At 44.6% G+C, this 19,705-nt stretch overlaps 1 protein-coding gene across 2 annotated transcripts in view; it reads right to left on the bottom strand.

Annotated features, from left to right (window-relative positions):
- Positions 1-16,622, bottom strand: part of RIPK2 (receptor interacting serine/threonine kinase 2) — an 87,076-nt gene extending 70,454 nt beyond the window's left edge. For both annotated transcript variants that reach the window (XM_082258790.1, XM_082258791.1), the window contains exon 1: positions 16,252-16,622. In XM_082258790.1, coding sequence (XP_082114916.1) covers positions 16,252-16,496 — 245 coding nt within the window. In that variant the 5' untranslated portion in view covers positions 16,497-16,622. The remainder of the gene's footprint in view (positions 1-16,251) is intronic.
- Between the last annotated feature and the right edge of the window lie 3,083 nt (positions 16,623-19,705).

Below are 19,705 nucleotides of genomic sequence, written 5' to 3'. Positions count from 1 at the left end.
ATTCTTGAGTGGCCCTGTTGGACTGAAATAATGTGGTTAATTTTCTTGTTAGACGGGGAAATGTAATTTAGGTTTTGTTCTATTTTAAACCTGATCTAACATGTCAGACACAAATTCCATCTATGTACTGTATCCAGATTTTGATCTCCCTGAGATTCTCATGGGTGTTACTCATAGCAACCACAGCTGTTAATCAGTACACCCTACTCCCAACCACATATTAGTACCCTACTCCACATACTTCTGTTCCAGTCCATATCCTATCCTGCTACCGCCATCATTCATTCTCAGCATCCCACTTTCCCACCAACTTAATAACGTATTAGTTCCTCTACAGTTACAGAATTCCATGACCAAACAGAAAAAAAAGTGAAGGTTTATTTCTACTCATGCTTTTTTTTTCCCACACCAGCCACAAAACGACTAGATCCTGTGTCAGCTTATATCCCCATCCAGTCTGACCTTGTTCCCACGCCAGACCTCCATGCGCCCACATCAGCCTCAGATCAGTGTGTATAACCACCAGGTTTCGTCAAGCCTGTGTCATTGCCGGCCTTAGACCAGACAACTTGCCTCCCCAATTCAGACCAACCTGCTAGTTTGCTTACTCTGGCCTCAGATCAGCCTGTTCCTGTGCCACCAGTTTGTTTCCAGCCTGTTTCTGTTCAGCCTCTGTGCCAGCCTGTCATATTGTCAGCTTTCATTCAAGCTATTCCTGAGTTAGCTTCTGTCCTGGCTGCTGCCACTCCATGTTTGGGACTCTCAGCTACCCACATCTTCCTATGAAGTACCAACTATCCCTGGGACAGAGTAAATGGGGGTCTCTACTGTTCCTCAAGGCCGCTCTTCACCCTGTCTCTACTTCAAGGGTCCAGTACCCCAACACTGCTCCTTGCACTCTGGCCCACTCCAAAGGTTGTGTACCCCATCCATGCTCTTGAGCATGGATTCCTGAACTCTGCTTTTGAACCCTTGAATCTGCCCAGCCTGGCTTCAATGATTAGCATCAACATTATAAGCGTTCCAGCAAAGTTCCATGCAGAATAGTACACAGCACTGCCCCACTGGCTATCATAGGGAAATTGTCTGGTGTGCACTGAATTTCAATGTGCAACTCAAGTGATGTGGGATCATGCCACTTGTGATCATTCTTATCTGAGCTAATAGTCTGTTACTTATGTCCAAATTTATCTGAATAGGCTGACTGACCATATTGTGTTAGATGTTGCAATGCAAATGGAAGCACGGATGACAAACCAGTTTGTGGTTACTATTACATGACAGTGCTGAGTGTAAGTTCCAGTTGAGCATCACCCCTGCCGTCCTTTACAGTCATAGTTATTTACTCTTCCTGGAAGTCTGTGCATTCCTGACCTGATAACATGACTATGACCACGTTTTCTGCTACACACATTTTTTGCCCTTGGGGTCAAATTTAGAACTGTCAGAAACACAATCTTCTATAATTCTTACTAAACAAAAACATATATAAAACAAGTTACCTATTTAGCATGGAAATTGCTTTAGGTCCCCCACAGCAGTGGTAATTTCTTAGACAAAATTTTTTTCATCATAGTTTTCTTCAGCTACACATTTTCAGTGACGAAAACAAAACAAAAATTAAATTTGAATTAAGTCAGTTGACGAAAACTGTGAGAAAAATCAATTCCAATTTTCGCCAACTAACGAAAATGTAAGGGAGGGATGTTTATTCCCCGGAACTTTCCTTTTCCTTAGAGCTCCGCCTGTCTGTTAAAGCCCCAGCCCCCTGACTCCATCAGCAAGCTATATTGGCTGAGAGACAGGCTCCCATCAATCCTTTCCCTTTCCTATACAGTTCCACACATTGCACTCAATCACACTATCTCTTTAGCGCCTTCTGCTGGCCTTTGCTAAATCTACAACACAATTTCATCCCCAGCCTATAATAATGGCACATTAAAGTTTAAACACTTAAGGACCATTCGCCTGCTGCCTACTTCCAGGTTTAGGGCATGAACATGCGTTCCCCCTGGGTGGCTCCCTCTGTGATTGCACACAGTGGGAGCCTGTCAGGAAGTCCTGGTCACTAATTTACGACTGGGACATGCTGATCGACTGTGTACATTCACAGCTGAGAGCTCTGTGTTGAAATTCAACACAGAGCTCCGTACACAGGGAGCGACCTGTGTCAAAAACTGAAACGTCTGATAGGATTTTACCAAGTGCAACTTGCCATTCATCCTGGACACAGAGGCAGGCCGCTTTAGGCACCTCCGCCCTGCACCTGTACTGGTCTCTGTCCTAGGTGTGTTGGTGGTTTGTGCTGCCGTTTCAGACCTGACCCCTAGCTATCCTTGTTTTGAGCCCCCCGTATGGGCACATGGGATGTGCTGTCCTCCTGTTGCTATGATGGATGCCCCTGTTGGTATTTAACTCGATCGGCTGTGTTTTCACCTTTAAAGGACATAAGAGGTACTTATTCTACTGCCATAAACCCCTGAAGAAAGAATATTCTGAAACGCATCAAGTGTTTCTATGTGCTGCTGTTTTGTACAGTTACGGCTCATTTACCCTGATGACAACATATATGTATGTAGCAATATTTTCAGGCATTGGGCCTGATATGGGTCTGGTATTGTTACCGGTAACACTTCCAACACATTTAAGTTGAAAACCCAAGTGTGAGAACTGAGACAATGACCATTCCAGCATCTTTGGTTTGTTTTGTTTATTTTGTAATGGGGATGGGAGAAGGGAATGAGTGGGATACTCCTCTGGCTCAACTAGGTTCAACTGGGACACTGTACAGAAAAATGCCTGTTAGCGCTGTATTGACGCCAGCTGAATGCCGGCCAACGATCCCTGGCGCTTGAAGTTCCTGTTCGGCTGAACTGTGCTGAAACTTCGACTTTAATACTCAGATTGAAACAGAAGATCCAGGACTGTATGACATTTGACTCTTGACACTCTGTTTAGCTCAAAAGTCCGTTGAACAGCTCCCTCCAGCCCTTCACTGAATGAGATAGCTCCTTGTAACTGCTTGTGCTGCTGCAACTCTTAAAACTGTACACTACACACTGTACACTCAACTCTTCAGGACACAACCACTGGCGTCCCCTCTGACACTTCAGGGTCCTTTCGCTAGGCACCCCTTCTAACACTTCAGGGTCCTCTGACTAGGCACCCTCTTGACACTAGCTGGCTCCTGGATCCCTGGGACCTTCACCGGAGTGGTCCCCTCTACACTTCAGGCAGACCCCCAGGGGCAATTCACAGTACTCACAAACTTGGCATGCTTTCCTGGAACTGAACCCCTCTATCTCCACTGCAGCTCAGCTCAGCTCTCTCTCTGGACTCTCAGGCCCGCCACCCAAGACACCCAATCCTTCTGATAGGAGGAGAGACAGCCGTACCCTCCCTCCTGGGACTCTGCTTCCCTCCAAAGATGCTGCGTCATGCGTTCCCCTCAAACTTACACCCACTCCCAGAATCCTCTGCGGCAGTATCTGCCTTCTGGGGTAGATACAGGCCTGAATGGACCACTGATTGGGTTTCTTCTACTGCCCAATGAGAATCCTTTCATGGAGCCAGTGGGGAGACTCCCCTCTCAGCAGCCACACCTGGGAGACATGACAGCCCAGCTGAAAACCATGGCCCTGCTGTTAGGCAGCCAAGGCCCACTATGCTATTACCTAGCACCTACCTTATAGGGTGCTACGTGTAGAATATCATGTATCAATGTTTGTCGTCAAAAATAGTCTTGTGTTGAGACTATCTACAGCGCTTGCTAATATTACTAGTGCAATAAATAGATAGGAATCAATTAATTTTAGAAAATCAGTATAAAATATTCATGTGCAAACAATGAAGGATAGGTGATGATAAATTAATAAATTAATATGACAATATTAAGCTGTATATATATATATAAATGGTTCAAATGTATATCATACGATGGTGAAAAATCAATAACTATGACAATGGTGCAAATTAATGTGCAGTATGAAAGTCCATAAAAAGTAACAATAAATAGTCCAAAAAAATCTTCTAAATCAAAGTGCAGGTGCTTTGTGCTCAAATCATTCAATACGGTTCGTGAATTTTGGTGGCATGGGTTCCTTTTCCAGTGAGTTTTGTAAAAAATAGATCACTTACTAGAAGTAATGGGTCTTATGTGCTGTATAGCAGTGGTCCTCAACTCCGGTCCTCAGGGCCCACTAACAGGCAAGATTTTAAGTATTACCTTGGAAAGATGCAGACTAGAGTACTGCAATCACTGAGCAGCAAATGATATCACTTGGGATGTATTTCAGTTATCTTGCAAACCTGGCCTGTTAGTGGGCCCTGTAGGCCAGGGTTGAGGACCACTGCTGTATAGCATTAAGACCAATCACGCTTGTAGGCCTTCCAGGCCAAAACCTGGGTTCCCTTGTACCACTCCTAATTTTGGGGGTAAAGGCTAGATTTCTCCTCACCTTGTTCCACTCCTCAGGGTAAGGGGCCAGGGCTATGCAAGAAAGGAAATGCTCTGATAGTGTAGTAGGTTTTAAAGGTTTATTTCCCAACAAGGATAAAAATCACATCAAAGTAAAGCTCTATGACAGGCAACCGCTGACATGCAGAGTGGCGAGCTGAGTGTTACGGCTTGCGTTCCAAAGTGCGCGGTTACTTCAAGCCGTGCGTTCCAAACCTGGCGTGTTTCGTCACTTCCTGTGACGTTATCAAAGGTAGCTACTACCTTGAGCACAAAGCACCTGCACTTTGATTTAGATTTGGAAGATTCTTTTGGACTATTTATTGTCACTTTTTATGGACTTTCATACTGCACATTAATTTACACCATTGTCATATTTATTGATTTGTCACCATCGTATGATATACATTTGAACCATTTATATATATATATATATATATATATATATATATATATATATATACAGCTTAATACTGTCATATTCATTTATTAATTTATTTATCACCTATCCTTCATTGTTTGCACATGAATATTTTATACTAATTTTCTAATATTAATTGATTCCTATCTACAGTATTTATCTATTTATTGCACTAGTAATATTAGCAAGCGCTGTAGATAGTCTCAACACAAGACTATTTTTGACATTATACCCCATTCCTATAGCTGCTGCTTATTCTCTTATTTATGTTTTGAGAACATATATCACACCTAGGCACGGGGAATAAACTTCTTTCTTGGTGTTATCTTTTTTCACATCAATGTATGTCGCTCTAAGAAGATCAAGTTGTTACACCAGCCATTTATTGTGTTTTTTTAACACCTGTTTTTTTAATAAAAATTGCAATTCTGCTTTTATACTATCTTGATGTTAATTTTTGCTATACACTTATTTTGGGCCCACATAATCCCATTACTGGGGGGGGTCCTCTCTTTATGCATGTTCATATTTAGGGTTGATGGCCACATTTTTGTTTTTCAATCATACCTTCTTCCCCAATTTAATTAAGAGCCCTCAAGGGAGACCTCAAGAAATCAGAAGAAAGAAGAGTCAGGGATGAAAATATCACTTCACTTCACTGATAAGTGTATAAAAAATATTTTCATTTGGGTTCAGTAAAAACAGCCAACATATTTCTGGGGCTCTATTGGGTCCCCTTCATCACCCATATGGAAGAAAAATATATTTCCAATATATTTAGGGGAAAAAAATTTAGAAATATATTGAATATGGCCAAAGTTGTAGCATTTCAAATATATTTACAATATATTTGGGAAAATATTTTTTTTAGAAATATATTGAATATGGCCAAAATTGTAGCATTTCAAATATATTTCCAATATATTTGGGAAAAATAAAAAATGTTTTTTTTAATATATTTTAAATATGTTTAAACTGTTTTTGGGACAAAAAAAAACATCTGAACAAACTGATCAAATGCCTGTTTCAGCTGGATTTAAGCGGCTGAGCTCAAACGGGAACTGATATTTTACCAGTTGGTGGTTTCTGGACACAGATTAGTGGAGTGAAGCTTTCATCCTCCCATTCTCCTCTTTCTTCTGGTTTATTGTTTTTGTTGTCTATATCCCTTTTTAAGGAGATCTCATTTCTATCCAAGAGAAAGGTGTCATGGGAACAGGAATTACTGGGAAATCTCTTCAATGGGGATAAAGACCGCAACAAAAAACACTTTAGGATATCTTCATTTAGATTACTTTTTACAGTGGAAGTTTAGTCCACAAATACTAATCCAACAATGGTGAGGTCCCTTGCTACCACAAGCATCTTCTCCCTAGTTTCTTCTGGGTGCAGTATCTTCGGCCATCTTGATTGGCTGGCTCAGGATGATGCATGCGCAAGAATTCATACATCTTGGCACCAAGACAGCATGCCAGGAATGTAAACTAAATTGTGCATGTGCAGCTCTATGTACAGGTCACAGTAGAGAACGAACAGACAGGCTGGCTTCATTCAACCAGTGGATCCACATTTGAGGTGGATTGGCAAATCCTAACTGATGAGTCATTGTAGTTTGACAGCAAGGAGTCTATAGCCTGCAGCCCCGATGTCAAATTGATTCCATAGACACAAGCCCAAAGCCTGCTGACAGATAGCACATTGTAAAGATTTTTCCTTAAAAAGCTATGCTGTGACTCAAAAGGCCCCTATTTTAGTAAAATGGAAGGGGATCAGAACCACAATGGTGTCGCAAACCACAATTAAAGATTTAGGGTCCTTTCACTAATCCCCGCTGAGCAGACGGATGACAGCTCCCTCTCCGCTCACTGTCCTGGGATAACCCTGTCAGAGCCCCACTCTCCTTTATCGGGAGATTAGATAAAAACGGACGGCCTGTCTGTTTTCATCCGATCTGTCAGACAGATGGAAAATAGAGTTATCATCCATCTGGATTTCACGGACAGGATCGGATCAGATAGCGACAGACATGTCACTGCTGACATCCGCTGCCCCATAGGGGTGAATACAGCGTCCAATCAGGTCTGCCTGAAAAACTGACAGGCGGACCTGATCGGAAAGCCAGTGTGAAAGGGCCTTACAAAAATCTAACACTTTCCCACTCTATTCAAAACAAAAGAAGGAAATCTTTTTCTGTATTTGGGATTACATTTCCTGCCATGCAGTAACTCAATAAACAGGGCAGGCACTGTGTGCTGCCATACAGTAGATACATTTTTTGTCAATTTTTGTGCATTGGAAACAAGTGCTGAAAAAATAACCTTAACATACAAAATGCAGTAATACACTGCAGTGTAACTTAACCACTTAAGCCCCGGAAGATTTTACCCCCATTCCGACCAGGGGGTATTTTGTGATTCGGCACTGCGTGACTTTAACGGACAATTGCGCGGTCGTGCGACATTGTACCTAAACGAATTTGGCGTCCTTTTTTTCCCACAAACAGAGCTTTCTTTTGGTGGTATTTGATCACCTGTGCGATTTTTTGATCACGCGCTATAAACAAAAAAAGAGCGTCAATTTTGCAAAAATAGCAATATTTTTCACATTTTTTTATATGAAATTCCCCCAAAAAAAAATTTAAAAATCAAAATTTTTTTACTTTTTCGGCCAATTTGTTTTATGCTACCTATGTTTGGTAAAAAAAATCGCAAAAAGCGTATTTTGATTGGTTTGCGCAAAAGTTATCGCGTTTACTAACAAAGGGAAAGATTTCTGTCATTTTTGTTGTTTTTTTTTTTAACGTGTAATGGCGGCGATCTGCGATTTTTTTTGCGGTACTGCGACATTGCGGCGGACAGATCGGACCCTTGACTGACATTTTTGACACTTTTGGGGTTACCAGTGACATTTCTACAGTAATCAGTGCTATATATATGCACTGTTACTGTAAAAATACACTGGTAGTGAAGGGGTTAACTTTATTTGGGAGGGAGGGGCTGTGTGTATCCCTAGGGGCGTGCTTTCTACTGTGATTGGCTGGGGCTTGAGCTGTATGGACACTGATCAACGGATCTACATACTAAATCCGAGTGATCAGTATCCTAACAGCAAGGAGAATGACAGGCAGCTTGTTTACACAGGCTGCCTGACATTCTCCCTCTCCCCCGCCGATCGCCGAGTGACCGGCGGACATCGGGTCCGCCGGTCACACGCGCGGGGGGGTCCGTGACCACGCGGGAGCGGGAGCGCGCCTCCGGGGGCGCGCGCTCGCTCCCTAGACCCTCACAAGCTAGTGACGTAGCCCTACGTCACTTTGCCTGTGAGGGGCTGACTGCCGACGTAGATCGGCGTTAGGCAGTCGGCAAGTGGTTAAAAGTGACTTTGTCTGAGAATTATATGTGCATTTTATATTTTATGCATGTTAATCACCTGTAAAAGCCTCCTTTCTGCTGACACCCAAAATGGCCTAAATTTACTACTGGGTGCCACAACCTTGCATGTGATATCAGCTTACTGATACTCTGTAGCGGGGTCCTCAAAGATTCTAAACGGAGGCCATTTTACTACCCTTTAGACCTTAGGCTCCATTCACACCTGGGCATTTTTGAGCGTTTTTCAGCTCCAAAAACGCTCCAAAAATGTTCCAAAATGCCCAACAAGTAAAACCCCATTCATTTAAATGGCCCCTGTTCACATCTGAGCGTTTTAACACCTAAAGCAAAATGCCTGTAGCTGAAAAAAGTACATGAGCTTATTTTTGGGCTGATTACCAGCGTTTTTGATAGATGTCAATGCCTGCCTCCAAAAACGCCTGAAAAAACGCCTGAAAATCACGGTAAAAAACGCTACGCTCAAGTGTGAATGCAGCCTTAGGGAGCAGAAAATATCCCAGTGTCAGTGGTCATGAAAATGTTGTAGATTTAGTGCGCAGTTGGATTATAAATGCCTTGTGGTTAGTGGGAGGAGGAATAATGGCCCGTTTTAGTATTAGTGGGTAGAATAGTTCCCTATCTTTGATGTCATTGAGAAGAGTAGTGTTACTATAAGGCTTCTATGAAAAATTACAAATAATAAAAGAATATTCTTGGATGAATTAGCTAGAAAGCAATAGCTAAATTCAGGAATAATATGATTCAATATCAGATATCCCAACCTGCAAAAACTAATTTCAGGGAGGTGACAAACGCATTTCAGGGAGATGGCACTCCGCGCCGCCGCCAAGGCCCCGCCCTTCACTAATTTAACACAACTAGAAGATGATGAAATGAAATGGAATCAGTATACAGAGGTTTACTTCTTCTGAGAAATATTAAAGGAACACTCTAACCACCATAACCACTTCAGTGATTTGAAGTGGTGATGGTGGGAGGAGTCAGAAACACTGCACATGCTGGGATATTTACAGTTATGTTCTGGAGGATAGTTGCACCCCTAGCACATGTGACTTAGGCAGTCAGAAAAAATGTCATGTCCTTATTCATACATGCATGAACAAGGACATGACATATTATGACAAAACACAACTAGTTATTAAAAAATATATTGCAACAATTTACACACACTAATGCACATACCTTTTCTACTTATTTTGCAGACTGCTGGCGGGTAATGCTGGTGGGTACTGCTGGCGGGTAATGCTTGCGGTTATTGCTGGTGGTTACTGCTGGTGGGTAATGCTTGCGGTTACTGCTGACGGGTAATGCTGGTGGGTAATGCTTGCGGTTACTGCTGACGGGTAATGCTGGTGGGTAATGCTTGCGGTTACTGCTGACGGGTAATGCTGGTGGGTAATGCTTGCGGTTACTGCTGACGGGTAATGCTGGTGGGTAATGCTTGCGGTTACTGCTGACGGGTAATGCTGGTGGGTAATGCTTGCGGTTACTGCTGGTGGTTACTGCTGACTGGTAATACTGGCGGTTACTGGTGTCCCCATCAGAGTGCCCCCTTACATCAATTGTCCTTATCAGAATTCCCCCTTACATCAGGTGTCCCCCATCAGAGCGCCGCCATACATAACGTGTCAGAATCAGAGTGTCCCCCTTACATGAATTGTCCCTAACAAAGTGCTTTCTTACATCAACTGTCTGGATCAGACTGCCTCATGTATCAGTGGATGCACTCTCATAGACCTAGGGGGAGAACAACTAAAATCTGTAGGGTGGGGGGGAACCCAAACCAGCACCTCCTAGATCCGGCCCTGCAGACACATCAAATAATTTCAATAGGGTGATGACAACTCCACAAGACTTAAATATGTCCAGCCGAACGCTGCAGCCGGAGAATGACGTCATCGCTGTGAGCTGACTGACACTCCGATGGTATGGGACGGGCCGCACACCGCTACTGAAGGCACTGTGTGATGCTTGGACAAGCAGTCCCACCCCATGGGAGTGTCAGTCGGCTCACAGCGGTGACGTCATCCTCCGGCTACAGCGTTCGGCTCCATCGCCTTCAGTCTCCCCTTCGGCAGACATCCTAAGACTCCCGCAGCAGCCGGAAGATTTCATGCCACTTGCGGGTGTCCGTGAGCCGTCGGCCAAAGGCGGGAGACTTCCGCAAGTCGCGGGAGACTTGGGATGTCTGCAATATATTATATCAGGCTGCTTCTAGGGGATTCAACAACTGTTAATAACCACAGAAGCAGAGGCAGCGCTTAAACAACTATAAACCTCAGTATAATAACTTTGCACAAACTTGATCACCTTTACCTAAATTGGTGCTATGAGTCCAGGCAGGAGGAGAGCAGAAGAATGACTTTCTATGTCAGATTTCTCTCTTCTATTCCTTGACACCACAGGCCCAATCATCAACAGTGTATCTAATCCAGTGCTCAGTGGCGTAATTCCAAAATGAGACTACCCCGCATTCAACCTACATACACCGAGCCCTTAACATGTGTGTAAATTCATATGGACATGTGTTGGTTTGCTTTCTTTGTGTTCTTTCTTCTCTGAGCATGCCTAGTCTTGCTCATAAGATTTTTCCCTGTCGAAATCAGTACTGACTGCACGAAAATCGGCCGTGTTTTGACGGCCAACAAAAATTTTATAGCCTGCACACCAGATTTTTTTCGGCTGAAAAGTCGGAGTCGGTTGTCGGAAGCATCATACTAACAAGCTGAAAATCGACAGATCGGACGTTGGACGAAAATTCCCTGCCAATTTTCGATGCGTGTGTACGGGCTTAAGGCTGTATTCATACTATATGCCGTGACAGACATTTTACTGCATGGTAAAACATCTGTCACCGCAGGGGCACGCAGGAAACTATTGCTTCCTATGTGTCCCATTCACACTGCTGCGTACCGTGCCTAATCACACAGCAATGTACAGCAACACAGCACATTGCGCTGCTGTACATTGCTGTGAATTAAAGCATAACCCCACTTTTGTTGAGAAAAAAACATTCCCCTCTGGGGGATCTCTGTACATTACAAAGATTTTAACAAGCTTTGTTGCAGATTCCTACCTTTTGTTATTCTGAAGAAATCATTGTTTGTTCCTCTGTGCCCCTGTGCTGAATGGGTCAAATGGGAGTGGTTTCATAATTATCTATCAGCTGGGGCAGCTGCAGGGCTCTAATGAGGAAAACTACTGGGCCTGCATCCCTTTAGACGTGTTCCTATTGGGAGTATCTCACCAAAAATGACATTTTTTTGCAGGGGATGCCAGAAATCTGACTTGTATCTTAGGCAGACTTCTGGGAAAATCAGTGAGCCAATCACACAAGCAGGAAATTATGTTTCTGGGGTGTGCTCAGTATACATTCTGTGCACAGAACAGCTCTAGGTTGCCATATTGCATTGCATTGTCAGAAAATTACAACGGCTGCAGATTAAAAGGGAAAGGTCATTTTTAAAAACATTCAATTACAATATAATTTGTGTCGCAATTGTATTATTGTAATATTGTTTTTTCTTTATTTGCTGTTTTTCTTCCCTAAGAAAGTGGAATTTTCCTTTAAGTGTACGCTTTGTTCGCTTTGAATAAAGTTCCTACCAAAAGAAAAAGAGGGGGGGAGTCATATGATGCACTGAATCGTGTACCACACTGCTCCCTACCGCAGATGGCAACTGAGATCTGCCGGAGTGGCATTTGAAAATCTACTAGTGTATGGCCAGATTAACTGCTTGCTGACCTTATCACTTAGATGTACAGTGGCAAGGCGGCTTGCCTGCGCTGGATCACATACCTAGTATATGATCCAGCACTACACGGGTAGGGGGAGTGCGTGCATGCCGCAGTCGCCGTGGCTGTGCTGTGATTAGACACCACCTCCTCTCCTTGCTCCAGCTGGCAGCCGCTTTCGTGGGCCCCCTCCCCCCTTCCACCTCATCCTTTTTTATATTTTTCTACCCATTTTTTACTTTCTATATTTTTACCTCTTTACCTCATGGTATGCCACCCACCATCAGAGAGCGCCATGTAATCATTGACTTTGTGATTAGACACCGTAGAAGCTGATCAGGGGATGCCGGTGTTCCGTTAAAAAACCCTATCCGTAAAAATTCCCTACCCTCGTCACTTCCGGTGCGAGTACGTCATTCATCAGCTGAGCCGCTTCCCAGTGCGCATGCTCACAGCTGCGGAGGGTAGGGAATTTTCACGGGGTAGTGTTTTTTAATGGTACACCGCGTCATTCATCAACTGTTGCCGCGCGTCCCACTGCGCATGCCCAGCAACTAAATGAAATGATCTCGGCTCCAACCCGTGAGACTTCCCTGATCTCAGCTCCAGGAAAATGTTAAAGCGGCGGCGGGTCTATGAAAATATAAATCACGGGTAGAGTGTTTTTTTACCTAACAGTCACTTTCACTGAGACTTCCCTGATCTCGGCTTCAGGAAAATGTTAAAGCGGCAGCGGCTCTATGAAAATAAAAATCACGGGTAACAGCTGATGAATGACGCGGTGTAACATTAAAAAACACTACCCGGTGAAAATTCCCTACCCTCCGCAGCTGTGAGCATGCGCACTGGGAAGCGGCTCAGCTGATGAATGACGTACTCGCACCGGAAGTGAGGAGGGTAGGGAACAGTGGCGGCTGGTGCTCAAAATTTTTTTTTTGGGGGGGGGGGGGCGCAAACAGAAAAATGTAATAGGCATTGCTTTGCGGCAAAAAAACCTGTAAAAAATTGCGTGACTTTGAGGTCACAAAAGTGTGAAAGGGGCCTTCAGTAATTAAGGTATAGCGTGCCCCCTTTCAATGCAGAGAGACCAGTGTGCCCCCTTCAATGCAGAGATCATCGTGCCCCCTTTCAATGCACAGTGACCAGCGTGCCCCCTTTCAATGCAGAGATACCAGCGTGCCCCCTTTCAATGCAGAGTGACCAGCATGCCCCCTTTCAATGCACAGAGACCAGTGTGGTTCTCTCTGCAGGTTCCGCTATAACCTTAGACTTGTGATCTCCCCCAGAAGGGTGCACACAGGGGGGCAGGTACACTTCATAGAAGAACAGATACTGATGATGGGTATTATAGACAGGACAGGTGCTCTACATAGAAGGACAGATACTGGTGATGGGTATTTTACGCAGGACAGGTACTTTGCATAGGAGGACAGATAACTGGAGGTGATTGGTAATATAGACATGGCAGGTACTCTACATAAGAGGACAGATACTGAGGACAGGCATTGTAGATAAGACATGTACTGAAGACAGGTATTTTAGATAGGAGCACTGTACTGTAGATAGGAGGACAGATGCTGGGGAGGTACATAAGTTTAGGTAGTCACCTTTTCACAGTGAAATGACAAGAAGACAGAAATTACAGATGGATTGGTCTGCATTAGTGCTAAAGATAGACAGGTGAGCAGATACTGTTGGTCGGCATATACTGTACAAAGACACCCAGCTAGATATAATGCATGCAATTCAGCAAGGTAGCTCTTGGTACACAGGTAAGTGATGTGTATATACAGTATATATATATATATATATATATATATATATATATATTTATAGTACATGCTAGAGGATGGTTGGGATTGGTGGCAGCGGTGGTGGTGGAAGGGATGGGTGGCAGCGGTGATGGGATGAGTGGCAGACGTAGGGGGGGGAGGGGTGGGCTGAGTGGAAGCAGGGATGGGATGGGATGAGTGGCAGCAGGGATGGGATGGGATGAGTGGAAGCAGGGATGGGATGGGGTGGGATGAGTGGCAACAGGGATGGGATGGGGTGGATGAGTGGCAGCAGGGATGGGGTGGGATGAGTGGCAGCAGGGATGGGGTGGGATGAGTGGAAGCAGGGATGGGATGGGGTGGGATGAGTGGAAGCAAGTAAGGGATGGGGTGGGATGAGTGGCAGCAGGGATGGGATGGGGTGGGATGAGTGGCAGCAGGGATGGGATAGGGTGGGATGAGTGGCAGCAGGGATGGGATGAGTGGCAGCAGGAATGGGATGGGATGGGATGGGTGGCAGATGGGATGGGTGGCAGCAGGGATGGAATGGGATGAATGGCAGCAGGGATAAGATGGCATGAGTGGCAGCAGGAATGGGATGAGTGGCAGCAGGGATGGGATGGGATGAGTGGCAGCAGGGATGGGATGGGTGGCAGATGGGATGGGTGGCAGCAGGGATAGAATGGGATGAATGGCAGCAGGGATAAGATGGGATGGGATGAGTGGCAGCAGGGGTGGGATGGAGTGGGATGAGTGGCAGCAGGGATGGGATGGGATGGGATGAGTGGAAGCAAGGATGGGATGGGTGGCAGATGGGATGAGTGGCAGCAGGGATGGAATGGGTGGCTGATGGGATGAGTGGCAGCAGGGATGGGATGGGGTGGGATGAGTGGAAGCAGGGATGGGATGGGTGGCAGATGGGATGAGTGGCAGCAGGGATGGGATGGGGTTGGATGAGTGGAAGCAGGGATGGGATGGGGTGGGATGAGTGGCAGCAGGGATGGGATGGGTGGCAGATGGGATGAGTGGCAGCACGGATGGGATGGGGTGGGATGAGTGGAAGCAGGGATGGGATGGGGTGGGATGAGAGGAAGCAGGGATAGGATGGGTGGCAGATGGGATGAGTGGCAGATGGGATGAGTGGCAGATGGGATGGGTGGCAGATGGCATGGGTGGCAGATGGGATGGGTGGCAGGTGGCATGGGTGGAAGCAGGGATGGGATGGGTGGCAGATGGGATGAGTGGCAGCAGGGATTGGATGGGTGGCAGATGGGATGAGTGGCAGCAGGGATGGGATGGGGTGGGATGAGTGGAAGCAGGGATGGGATGGGGTGGGATGAGTGGAAGCAGGGATGGGATGGGTAGCAGATGGGATGAGTGGCAGCACGGATGGGATGGGGTGGGATGAGTGGAAGCAGGGATGGGATGGGGTGGGATGAGTGGAAGCAGGGATGGGATGGGTGGCAGATTTTTTTTTAAATTTTTTTTTTCTTTTTTTTTTTTGTGGGGGGGGGGGCGCCCCTGCGCCCCCTATCGGTCCGCCGCCACTGGTAGGGAATTTTCACGGGATAGGGTTTTTTAACATTACACCGGCCTATGGATGTCTGCTGGGACCCGCTGATCGGTGAGGAGAGACAGAGAATAGAGCTCTGTCTATGATACCAATACAGAGTTCTGTTCTGTCAGCAGGAAACTGATGAATTATCTTTCACTGCAATGCACCACAATGCAATGAATGCAGGGAAGGAAAACCCATCAGATCCCTTAGTAAAAACAGCACACATAGTACACAAAAACACAGATTAGGCACACATTTAACACTTTGATTTCCCTACGTGTTTAACCACTTCCCAGCCAGTGTCATTAGTACAATAACAATGCATATTTTTATCACTGTATTAGTGTCACTGGTTCCCAAAAAGTGTCAGACTGTCCACCGCAATATCACAGTCCTGCTATAAGTCACTAATTTCCGCCATTACTAGTATAAAAAAAAAAAAAATAATAAAAATTACAGCATATATCTCATAGTTTGTAGATGCGATAACTTTTGTGTAAACCAATCAATATACACTTATTCAAATTTTTTTTTAACAAAAATATGTATCAGAATATATATTAGCCTAAATTTTTGAAGAAATTTGATTCTTACATTTTTTTATTGGGCAGAAAGTAAAAAATATAGGTTTTATAAAAAAAATGGTTGGCCTTTTTTTGTTGATAGCGCAAGAAATAAAAAACCCAATAGTGATCAAATACCACCAAGAAAGCTCGATTTGTGGGGAAAAAATGACACAAATTTCATTTGGGTACAGAGTCACACGACCGCACGTTTGTCAGTTAAAGTAATGCAGTGCCGTATTGCAAAAAATAGCCCGTCATGAAGGGAGGGTGGTAAACCTTCCAGAGGTCAAGTGGTTTAACCAGACATTTGGCTTTGTAACGAGTTTGATTTTTATATCATGTGACACTCACCTTTCCACTAGATGACGCTCTGTTGGGAAGAACTTCACAGCTACCTGTATCCTCCAGTCAGAATGGAGGGCCTGGTGTACAGTCCCATAGGCCCCTTTGTTGATGAACTTTAGATCGGTTAGTTTGGTGTAAGGGATGAGTTGAAGGTTGCTACTGATGTTGGCGGTCTGCAGGTACAAGTGGTCCTGTTGGCATTGTGCAGGAGAGGAACAGCCAGACTCCTGACTGCTTGTACTGGTGCTCATCTTGAGTCGCCACTCTTATCCCAAGAATGAAGAATTGTGATATTCCACCGTATGAAAACGTTGTAGCCCTGACTGTGAAATATAAGAAATGTCTTCCTGGAATACGTAGAAGTCACACTTCCCCCTCCCTCTCCAGCCCACAGCACTATCCAGTCCTTAACTGGCGAAACTGAAAGAAGAAAAAGCACAGATCCTGCAGTTCCTGTTTTACCACCCACTTGTCACATACCTTACATGTAAATGATCAGGGAAGAAGACTGCAAATAACGTATTATTAGAAAAAAAAATCCTGTCAGGGTCATACTATTAGTCATTTTTTTGTAGCAGTTAAAAACAAATATAAAGAGCTTTTTTTCAGAGCTTTATGTAGGTAGAATGACCAAGGTACAAGGTAATGTTATCCTGCCTTCAGAAAACAAAACATGGTTTCTGTGAGCGGTGACGTCATCGGCTTCTCAGGTAATCCCCTGTCAGAAAGTTTCATGCACGCAAGGCCACGTTTTTTTGTGAAGAGAAAAAGACAGTAAGAAATCCCCAGATTAGGCAAGGCTTCTGAACTAATTTGAGAAAGTCTGTCGGCATTGTCTGTGAAGTTTTTCATTTCCTCAGGTCATAGAAGAACTAGTAGTAGTCAGGCTTAGTTTTTACCTGCGATTGGATGGTGGTTGTGCCACGTTTTACAAACCCCCTTATAAAAGTCATAGTAGACACGTAGGTAAATCAAGCGGCAGCTGTGAGCTTCAAGAGCCAGCAAATAGCATTCAGTTAAATGTGATTGGGTAGCTCTAGAGCTGCCAACCACTTTTAAGGGGCTCTCATAGGGGTACCCCCCTGATGGCATTGCTGGTGGCAACCGGGGTGGTTTCCAGGCTCTCCCACTCCACCAGGTAGCCCAGGACTGCAGAAAAATGCTTCCCTGGTGAGCAGTGTTGTCAATTTACCAGATTGAAATTTACTGACACGACACCCAAAATTTACTGGCATAGCCAAGTTTTTACTGGCATTTCCAAAAGTTACAAAATTACGGTTTTAAGTGCAAATTTCAGTATTTAGGCTACAAACAAGTACAATACAGGCATACCCCGTTTTAAGTACACTCACTTTACGCGAGTACAGACACAGCTTGGCATGGCACTACTCCCGGTTTTTAACATTGGCGTCTACGGTAAATCTTGGTTAGCTTGACATGGCACTGCTCCCAAACCATAAGTGACAGGGATACCAAACTTAGGGAGCACCGAGAGGGGACCCAGGACTACAACATATCCTATTTTGTGGTCGGCCAGCTTGCCTAGGTAATCTACCATTTCATAGTCCTGGATCCCCTTAACATGCTCCCCAAGCTTGGTGTCCTTGTCACTTATGGTTTGGGAGCGATGCCATGTCAAGCTGACCAATATTTCCTATGGAGCTAGTGTATTTACATGCATTGAGAAATGAAAAAAGGTATTGCTTCACTCTAAGTACATTTTCGTTTTACATACATGCTCTGGTCCCATTGTGTACTTAAAAGTGGGGTATGCCTGTATGCAATTAGCAATGAGATTTAAGGTAGATATTAAGACAAAAAACATATTTCTTATTTTATTTTTGATATAGTAAGTGGCTCAGGGACAGGACTCAGGAGGGCAAGAAATTAGATTGGGCGCACACACATGACATTGACTCTCACAGTGACAGTGACAGCAGTGTGCAGCAGCACAGATGATGATGACACCCAACCTCACCAACATGACACGTCCCCTCCTGAGTCACAGTGACAGTCTCTCTCCATGATAGGCGGTCCCTCAGTCCACTCCAATCCAATCAGGACTGATAGTCCCACTCCCAGCTTGTCTTGTTCCCGTCCTGCGATCTCCACTCGGCTCCCTTGCAACATTATATCACACGACACACTCAGGCACCCCCTCCACCAGACCTGCTCCCCGCCAGCACCATCCAAACATGCTGTAGCAGGCACTCAGATGGTCTTGGCCGATTCCAGACCAAAACTGCGCATGTGCAGTTCTGAGCTGAGTATCACAGCCATATTTTTTACTGGCAACCTTTTCCTGTCACTAACCTTTACTGGCAGGAGAAAAGTGCCAGTTTTTTACTGGCTGCCAGTAAAAATACTGACGTTTGGCAACACTGCCGGTGAGTGCAAGAGGAACTCCGGGAACAGATCCCCCCTATGACTAATGACCTCTGAAGTGACGTGTGTGATGTCACTAGGCTGACCACATTTCCAAACTGCCATTCAGGGGCACCCCCCCAGCATGCACTGGTTGGTAACGTCACAAGGGGGTGGTGCCACCATGTGACATCACTATGTAGCCCTGCCCCTTATCTATTTAAGAAATGTCACTCGGCTTACAATGCAGTTGGCGGATGGCCATGCTCGTGAGCGAAGTGGGGTTTATATGCAATTTAGTGCCTTAAGGCTAGTACACACTAAAAGAGAATCAGGCCAACATTCTCGTCCAAAGAATTTTCGTATAGTGTGCACACAACTTTCTACAGCCGATTCTGAATTTTCATACGAACATTCTCGAAGGGACAAACTCCAAAATGTTTCTCGTACGCAAAAAAAAGAATGATTTTAGTTTAATGTGTACTGTTTTCATACAATTTTTGTACAAGAAAAATCAGAAAAGAAAGACTGCGCATGGTCAGAAACAATAAACAAAAGCCTTTGTCATACGAGAATATTTGTACGAATTTTCATTCCGATTTGCTGTGAAACAACGAGGAAAATCAATTTTTTTTTTTATATAGTGTGTACCCCACTTGATGGAGTAGATGGAAAAAGCATTTGTTTAATGTATGTTAGGCTACCATTGCAGTTAGCAACAGCAACTTAGATTCAAAGAGTGTAACTGTTCATTCAATGTTAGGCTAACATATGTAGCACTGCCCCCTAGAGGACTGCTGAGAATTACACTTTCTGGATTCCACTGGGTTACCCTTAGCAACTGATAGCAGACAAACGGCATTTAAAGTCATTGGCTCTGTCAATAATCAATCCAGGGGAAGTTGGTTTTTGTGTTTTATTTTAGAACTGGGATAGGAGAAGGGATGAGTGGGATCCTCCAACTGTGAACTATGCACAATCTTGAGGACAACTATCTGTAAAATGCGGCAAGGCTGCTACTTCACCTTGCCACTGAAGTGAAGATAAGATTACTATTCCCGATTGTATATTCTCTTCCGGGTTAACAACTTGGCAC

Source organism: Pelophylax lessonae (genome assembly GCF_965119305.1).
Source record: "Pelophylax lessonae genome assembly, chromosome: 5".
In the NCBI taxonomy this organism is placed as follows: Eukaryota; Metazoa; Chordata; class Amphibia; order Anura; family Ranidae; genus Pelophylax; species Pelophylax lessonae.
Note: the sequence above shows the minus strand (reverse complement) of the source record. Positions and strands in the feature narration are given on the sequence as shown.